General features: G+C 39.4%; 1 protein-coding gene across 1 annotated transcript; it reads right to left on the reverse strand.

Moving 5' to 3' along the window:
- Window positions 1-2,047: 2,047 nt before the first annotated feature.
- On the reverse strand, window positions 2,048-2,943 carry PSAN (photosystem I reaction center subunit PSI-N, chloroplast, putative / PSI-N, putative (PSAN)). Its single transcript, XM_086639752.1, has 3 exons — window positions 2,596-2,943; window positions 2,383-2,508; window positions 2,048-2,283 (listed from the first exon to the last, which is right to left on the reverse strand). The coding sequence occupies exons 1-3, from the start codon at window positions 2,896-2,898 to the stop codon at window positions 2,194-2,196; spliced, it is 519 nt and encodes a 172-aa protein (XP_086495878.1). The 5' UTR covers window positions 2,899-2,943; the 3' UTR covers window positions 2,048-2,193.
- Window positions 2,944-8,875: the final 5,932 nt, after the last annotated feature.

Here is an 8,875-nt window from a genome sequence, read left to right on the forward strand (position 1 = left end):
GCTCTCTTTATTCCGAATTACACGCCAAACCCCAAATAAACTACCTAGCAATGAAAACACATAAATAATTAGAAATAAAACTCTAAAAGAACTAACTCATCAAAGTTAAGTGACCTAAATGTGGCATTTTCACGCCACATCACTATCCTAGCACTTGTCACGCCATATGCATGCTCAAGAATATGGACGTGCAACTTAGACGAGATTGAAGAAGTGGGTGAAGTTTTATAGCCGACTGAAGGATAAATAGAGGCAGTCTAGTTTAGGGGGAAGCAAGTCAAAGACTCCTAATCCGTCTAAGTAACCTGGTTTTGAATCAGTTTGTCCAAAAACTTTTAAGCTACCGTACGTTACTTCGAATCCTTCAGTGGGCTTGAATCTCTGTTGTTCGTCCTTGTTTCGTTCTCGAGTTCTCGCCCAAAAAACCCTTCAAACACATAAACACGTACAGGTCTTTGCTCTACTAGAAAATTTATAAAATAAAAAATTACAGGATTACCCCTACTAATATAAGAATATATAAATTCCAGATCGTGCAGCTGCCCCGTCTGGTCTCTTAGTGGATCCGCCCCTGGGTGCGACTAATGCGGCTGTTCTGGATCTCCTTAAACCGCAAGATTTTTAACGATCTAAGAGCCCCTACAGACTTAATTATATCTAATAATTTTCCAGACTAAAATGATTCTGAAAAAGAGATGAGGTGTAGTTGGTTAACATCTTGTACAACAAGTACAAGGTCCCTAGTTCAATAAATGTCATGTTACTTTTTTGTTCTCATCTATTGGTAAAAACAACAACTATTAGTCATCAATAAAGAATTATTTTTACTCTAGTTTTTATGCTTAAAGACTAGTGATGAAGTTTAATGCTTACTGTTTAATCTTTGTATTGAAGGCACAATTTTCAATGTGTATAGGTCTTGCCAAAAAAAAGAAAAAATTCCGGGTAAAAGTCTTTGTCAAAAATTGGTCAACTTTAGCTGACTAATTTTTATCTAATTGTTAGAGGGAAACCTTATTAAGTGTAATATTTTTGCTTTCTCTTTTATTCTTTACAACTCCACCACCAGTTTTTATCCACTCCGGCAATGGTCGTCAGCAAACGACCATTGCTGGCAACCTTTAATATTTTTTAGAAGAATCTTTCTTTTCTTCCTTCCACCGCCTTGAACCACCATCTTCTTTCCCCTCCTTCTCTCTCTTATCCTCTCTTTGTTTCTCTTCTAATTTTCTTTCTAGCAGTTTTCCGCGCGAAAGAATTTTCGGAAAACTACCCTAGTTTGGGGTCCCAAACTAGTAGTCGATCTGGTTTGGAAATTTTCGCAAACCAGATTGGTTTTACAGCGAAGGGGGTCCCCGAATTAAATAGAAAGAGAGAGGGGGGATTGAGGAGAAATAGGAAAGAGAGAGAAAAGGTGAGAGAGGAGTAGAAAAAGAAGAAGGTTAAATGGAGGTGGCGGTGGACCAAAAGAAGAAGAAAAAAGGAGGAGAAAATGGTGGTGGTGGCCGGATTTTGTGGTTGTGGTAAGAGATGAGGAAGAAGAAGTGTTATGTGTCCCTTTAATATTTTGCACCTTGAAAAACCGGCCAAAATTCACAATTTTCCTTTAAGATTTTATGCCCCGAAAAATATTTAAGAGCACAACGTTCGCAGCCTAGATTAATTTGAGGTAAAAACAAATTATAGTTCATTTAATTTTTTCTAAATCCGCTACATGTAAGAAAAACAATTTAGGCTTTATCTTTGTCGAAGAAAGGTCCCCAAATATTTTTTTTTTGCACTAGACCTCCGAATTCTGAACTATGACACTGTTGGCTAGCACGGGTTACACGCTCCTTAGGTTAAAATGTACAGAAGAATTCAATAGAGACATAGTTTAGATGTTAAATTGTTCTATTTAATTTGGAGTCTAGTTGAACCTAGTTCCTCATGCAATTTCCAAGGGATATACTGCAGACATATTCTTGATGTTTCAGAAAGAGAGTTTTTCTTTTGAAAACTGAAAGGTAATATATCTATCCGTGTCTCCGACACAAAACCTAGAAAATGGAAAGAAACTTGGTACCACTCCAGCCAAGGCTTGTTGACCATTTTGAGAGAGAGAGAGTTAATATACATGGGATTCATAGAAAATTTAACTGAGAATAATAAGACACATTCAAGAGAGTAAAAAAAATGTTGATGTTGAGGTTTTCACCACTTCCAGAAGACATTGGAACCACACTTATATTTGTCCTTCCCTTCACACTCCAACTTCAAGTCCTCACTGAGAAATGGCACATTCTGCACAATTAACAAAAACCAAAATCCCCACGAGAATTAGACAATCGAAGCCACAGATAGATAGGTGGAAAACAAAAGTTGAGTAACTAATTTATATACCTTCCGCTTTGCTAGATCTTGACAGCCAGTAAAGTTTTCAGGGAACTTGCATGTACCAAACTCAACAGTATAAGCTCTTGCAAAGTTTGCTCCACTAGTAGCCAACCTCTTCTTGTCATTTAATTCCTACGACATGAAAATTTCATTTTATGATAAGTTACTAATGATCGATTTTGAATAACAACATTATCACCGTATACGTATAACGTATACCTTGTTAACTTTGCTCCTTTCAAGGTATTCATCGATGATACCAGCGTTGGCAGATGAAGTAGAGACAATGGTTGTAGTGAAAAGAACAGCTGCCAAGCCAAGAAGTGCAGATCTTCTTGCTTCATTTCCCTTCTTTTGTATGATTTGAGATTCTTGAACTTGTTTTGCACTTACTTTCAATGACTTGATCGGTGAGGCTGAGACAGAGGACGAAACCTTCAAGTTTGCATCAGAGGATAAAATTGCAGTGCCTGAAATTGCATAATTGCATGCGAGTACACTTGAGTTCATATATGATGCCATTAGATTCTCAATTCTGAGGAAAAACAAAGACTGATCTATACTGTTTATTGGTGTAGAAGAAGAAGTTAGCAGATAATAAAAAGAGGAAGTTGTGGTTAAATGGTTGGAGTTGATAAGTTTGTGGTTGGAGTGTGGATAAGGTTAGATTTCCTTGAGTCTGGCTATCATCCCCTATTAATTCAATTTTAGTGGTAAGGCTGAAATTTGTCCAAGGGCACGTATTTAAAAGTCTTACATCCCAAATCGCCATCCTTGCGTAAGCAGGGGACATGCATCATGACTTCTTAATGTGGAAAAAGGACACAAGAAGGGCATTGCTTTAAAATTCATGAATTTTTTCAATGATTTGGATGTCAATTTGCATATTTAGGAAAAATAAATAAAATAAGCAATTTTGCAAAATTTAAAGTTGCAAAATTAGCTATTCCAAAATTATACTCCTTGTTGCATTTGATCTAGCCTCTACTCGATTGGTTGATGTGGCACCCAGCTGGAGTTTTGGCTAGAGCAAATGATGAAAGGAATCAGCCACCAATAGGGGTAGCGGGAAGGAAATAGAGAGAGGAATCAGCCGGCAAGGGGGGTCGCTTGGAGCAAATGGAGAAAGGAATCAACCTGAAATTATGTTTTATTACAGAGAGGTCTATGTACAATATCTTTCTCATCCCTAATTTAAGGGAAAGCCTTTGCAATTGGGAGATCTTAGAGTGCCCAGCTCGGTGCCCAGTAAAATGCCCAGCTCACCAGGATTCACTAAAAGATAATGTTTTTTCAAAGTTTCACTACGGTGGGGACAGTTTTTATTTCTAAATGAGGAAATTTGGGCATTCTAGCTGGGCGCATCACACGTGTACAGGGCTTTGTTCTTGGTGAAGGCTCCACGAGCCCGCCCAAAAGGCCTTGCTATGGGCGAAGACACATGATTCGTCCGACCATCAGAGTACGCCACTGTGGGCCCCCACAACGATATTGTCCTTACTTAGACACCACCTACCATGGATGTTTTGTTCCACACTGGGATGCCCTGCCACTTACTAAGCTTGAGCGTACACCTATAGCCCAGGCTCCAGACAATCTCCTGGGTAATGCGAGACTATCACAATTCCCTCACCCTTGGTGCAGAACCGTCCTTCGCTCTGATATTATTTGTGGTGCCCCAAGCCTTAGAAGTTGTTATTGAGGAGATGTCCTTCGAGCAAAGGTGCAATGCGAGCAATTTTTCGAATAGGACAATTGATGAAGAAGATCATTAAGTCTGGGCGATTTAGGGGTCGTAGTGTTTAGCTAGAACCCAACTACGATAGTCGCATTACGCAGTAATTCGCGACTAACTTCAACCTGATCCTACATCGGTTACACATAAGAATGTCTCTTTGATCGGATGATATGAATAGTGGGATGAGACATATAATCATGGGAGAGAACCATAAACATGTCTCACAGACCTAAAGAAAGTTTAGGAAAAGATAGCACAATAAAAGGCCCAAAAGAAGGGATTTTGGGCCGGGGCACCAAAAGGTTGTTTTGGGCCCAAGAGAGGGGCCAGCCAGATCTGGATGGTTTCATGTGCATGGGGCGGCCACAAGCCCACAACTAAGGGAACAGGAAAAATAGAAACTAGTTTTTATTTTTCACTATTTCCTTAATCCTATTCAAAGGGGACTTTTTGGGAAACCTAATTAGGGCGGGACTCTAACTACGGTTCTATATAATGTTTTTTAGGGACTTGAATAGGGTGTGGAATTTCTCAAGAAGCTTTCTCACTCTACAACAATAAGTAGAGAGAGAAAGTGAGCTAATTCCCAGGCTATCTAACTAGTCATAAAGAAGAAGGTCTTCTTCATATCAAACCACCATTGGAGTTCTAGCTAGCTACAAGGTGGGAGATCAAGTTGATCATTCAGGTGTCTTGAGTAGTGGAGCAACACGTGGGGTTCTTGGTCTTCGCATTTGATTGGAAACGCTCGAGGGAAAACTAGTGATTAAGGTAATCTTGAACTCTTAGTTAATTATTAGCTTATGCATGATGATCTTGGGACTTACTAGTGTTAAACGTGAGATGTCTTAGATTCCGCTTAAGAACACTAGGAGACACCACAACCTAACACATATTGCCCGCTCTTATCACCTCTCACTGATCAAAACCTGGGAAGTACAGGTAGTATAATTGTAAAAAGAAAGGACACTTCAAGAAGAATTGTCCTGAGCTTATAAAGAAGCCAGGGGAAGGAGCAGTCATCGAAGAAGAAAGCGACAATGGTATTGTCTTGATAATCAGTCAAGTTATGCTTCTGGATACCGATGCCTATTTTTTTGAAGATAAGTAGATTTTAGATACTGAGTGTACGTTCCATGTATGTTCTCATAGGGAGTAATTTTCCTCTTACAAGGCCATTAATGGTGGTAAGGTTTTGATGGGGAATGATGTTCCATGCAAGGTGGTTAAAATCGGTACAATTCAGATCGAGATGCACGATGGTGTTGTGAGGACCAAAACAAACATTAGACATGTTCCGATTTGAAGAGTAATTAATCTCTTTGGGCACCATGGAAGATAATGGTTGTAAGTTCATTGGTAAAGGTGGTGTTCTTCGAATTTTTAAGGGGAGTCTTACAGTTATGAAAGGGTTGAAGAAGAATGGTTTGTATGTGTTACAGGGTAACACGGTTTTTGGATCTGTAGCGGTATCATCATCACACAAGGAAGTTGAGACTACCAAGTTATAGCTATGCGGCTGTGGCATATGAGCAAAAGGAGGCAGTGCTCCACGATAGAGTTGGTAATCGGTGAGGCGGTGTGTCAATCGGGTTAGGGTTTTAGTGGTTATTTAAACTAAAACTCTAGGGATATTTTTCAAGTTGAATTCCCACTAACCTCTTGTGTAACTTTTTTACTTATCATTGTGGAAATCATCGCATCATTACCGTCGTGGAGTGGGTCTCATCAACTGAACCATGTAAATCTCTAGTATTTTGTTTGATTGTTTATTTGTTATTGTTTTACTAGGTTTACTGAGTAACCAGAGATTGCTCTATGGATAGAAGGTTGGAAAACTTGAATTCTACGAACATTGTGTCTTCGAGAAACAATGTCAGGTAAAATTCAGTAAGGCGGTTCATAATACGAAAGGAACTCTATTCAGATATTTGGCGTCCCTCCCAGGTTAGCGCACATGGTGGGGGGAGATACATGTTAACCTTGATAGATGATTTTTCCAGGAAACTATGGATATACATGCTGAAACACAAAGACGAGACATTCATCAAGTTCAAGCAGTGGAAGACCTTGATTGAGAAGTAGACTTGAAAATCAATCAAACGTTTGAGGACTGACAATGACATGGAATTTCGCGGTAACGAGTTTAATAGATTATGTGAAGACCAGGGGCTAGTGAGACACCATACAGTCAGAAATACACCACAAAAGAATGGTGTGGCGAAACACATGACCAGAACACTGTTGGAAAGAGCTCGTTGTATGCTTTCAAGTGAAGGGATGAGTGAGGTGTTCTAGGTTGAAGCAGTGAACACGACAGCATATCTGTTGAATATTTCTCCGTGTACATCTATTGAGTGTAAATCTTTGAACGAGTTATATCTAGTTATCTTGCAAAGTATGAGAACTTGAGGATTTCTGATGCCCAATGTATGCACATATTAATTAAGGTAAACTGGAACCGAAGGTTAAGAAATGTGTATTTTTTAGGTATGAGCCCGAACAGAAGGGTTATTGGTTGTGGAATACGAATGGAAAATCAAAGAAGCTTTTTATAAGTAGAGATGTTACTTTTGATGAGTTGGTCATGGTAACTCATAAAGAGAAAGTAACGAGTGTTGATGCTCAGGAGGGTACTATTAAACAGGTGGAGCAAGAAAATCATGTGGAACAGGTGGAGTTTAAGATAGACACTCGGGAATAGGTCAGACCTTAGACAAACGAGCAAAAAGAAGAAGAGGTTCATTACAGTCTTGCAGGGATCAGGGGAATGAGAGAGATTCGGACACCATAAAGGTATAGAATGGCAGATATGGTTGCATTTGCAGTTAGTATGGAGGAAATCATAGAAGGGGGTGAACCATGCACCTATGAAGAAGCTACGAGGAGTGATAATTTGAGGCAATGGCCTTTTGCCATGAATGAAGAGATAGGATCTTATAATAAAAACTGGGCTTGGGAATTAGCCGAGAAGCCTAAGGGTCGGAAGATTGTTGGGAGTAAATCTGTTTTCAAAAACAATGAGGGAATACCGGGAGCGAATGATGCACGATACAAAGCACGGTTAGTAGCCAAAGGGTTTACACATGGATGAGGGATAGACTTTAATGAGGTATTTTATCCTCTTGTTAAACACAACTCCTGATGCACGTAAATCAGAATAAAAAGAGCAAACTATCACGTTTCATCTCATGCGGCCGAGATCGATAGCTCAAGGGTATTTTGATCATTATTTAGTAAGGGAACTTTGGTCATTTTGTAAAAATCAGTGTTTGAATAACAAGTAGAGTCCATGGTGAACCCGACGACGAAAATAAAAGTCGCATCGGAGTTCAGACGAACAAGTTATTGAGGAAAGAAGTCGAGGGACATTTCAGTCCTTTCAAGAGATTTTAAATGTAGAGACAAATGATGAAGGCACCTCTTGAGTTTTAAATGAAAGCTAAAGCCCAAACCAAAAAACCGAAGGAAGAACAATAACAAAGAAGGATTTATGAGCACCCCTCTTTATGGGTCCAAGTCAACAAAGTCTAAATAAGTTAACCAAGTCATGGGACCTAGGATTTTTGTTGTTAAAAAAAAAAAAATAAGTCTTTGGGAGGGGGAATTTGAGAAAGAGAGATATCTGAACATAGGGTTTTGTAAAGTTTAAAGTTCTTGGAGAAAGCTCAAGAGAGAAAAAGAGAGAAGGAAGAACGAGGAGAGAGTCGACCAAGCTAGACCGGCTAGCATATAAGGTCGGGCAGAGCTAGACCGGCACGGGAAGGCTGGTAAGAGCAGAACAAAGCTCGGGACAAACGCCATAGCAGCACGAGGCGCCAGCAGCAAACACGAATGACACGACAACATCACGCGACAATAGCTTGAAGCTAGGCAGGAACACGAACAGCTAAAGGCCGTTAGGAGAGATCATAAACTGATCGGACCTTTTGGCCGAACCTACCCATCTTCTCGGACGGAATTTTAGGCTAGTTCTGGTTATGTTTTTTGCCATAAACCTTAAAGTTTTTACTTTATATATCATTGGCTAGCTACCCCTTGTGTTTGATTTGGTTTTTCTCTAAAATTTTGTAGAGAGAGAAAGCTTGAGTTATGCTTTCATGGAGTTTGAGTAAAGAATGGAAAAGATGATGTTGATTTCTATGGGAACTTTAATTTTTGCCCGGGGACACCCATTCTGCATTTCTATAGGGAACCTAAAATTCTGCATAGGGGAGAGATGTTGCACCTTAAAGACTCACATTTTTCGTCTATTTTAACCTCGCACCACATCGAAAAACGGGGTTTCTCCCAGTATCTTCTTGTCATTTATTACTTATTCGTCATGTTTAGCTAACTCTAGCATGTCGTTTACCGGATGAAATTGTTATAAATTTTATGATTATGTATGTTATAATTTAATCTTTTGATTATAAATTGATGTTCATTTATTTCGATTATTGTTTCAATCATATTTTCATGTGTTTTGTCATGCACCTCACATAGTTATTAGATGAAGCCAAGTATTCGATATCGATCATATCAAAGTGAAAATCTTCATGTGTCTTTTCAAGCACTTCACATAGTTCGGCGACTAAACAACACCCCCGACGACTCGGGTTTAACCGATTAGGACCTTTGTTTGACTAAGTATGGTCTCTGGATATACGTAGTGCTTAGAGATATCTACCTTAGGAGTCGAACTTCGATTGTAGTTCGGCACATTAGATCGGAGCACACATAGCCGTAGGTTTATCATTACGGGTTCCCGGATTTCGAGTC

Source organism: Eschscholzia californica, unplaced genomic scaffold (assembly GCF_041429995.1).
Source record: "Eschscholzia californica isolate CP2 unplaced genomic scaffold, dmEscCali1.0.p SCAF_5, whole genome shotgun sequence".
NCBI lineage: Eukaryota > Viridiplantae > Streptophyta > Magnoliopsida > Ranunculales > Papaveraceae > Eschscholzia > Eschscholzia californica.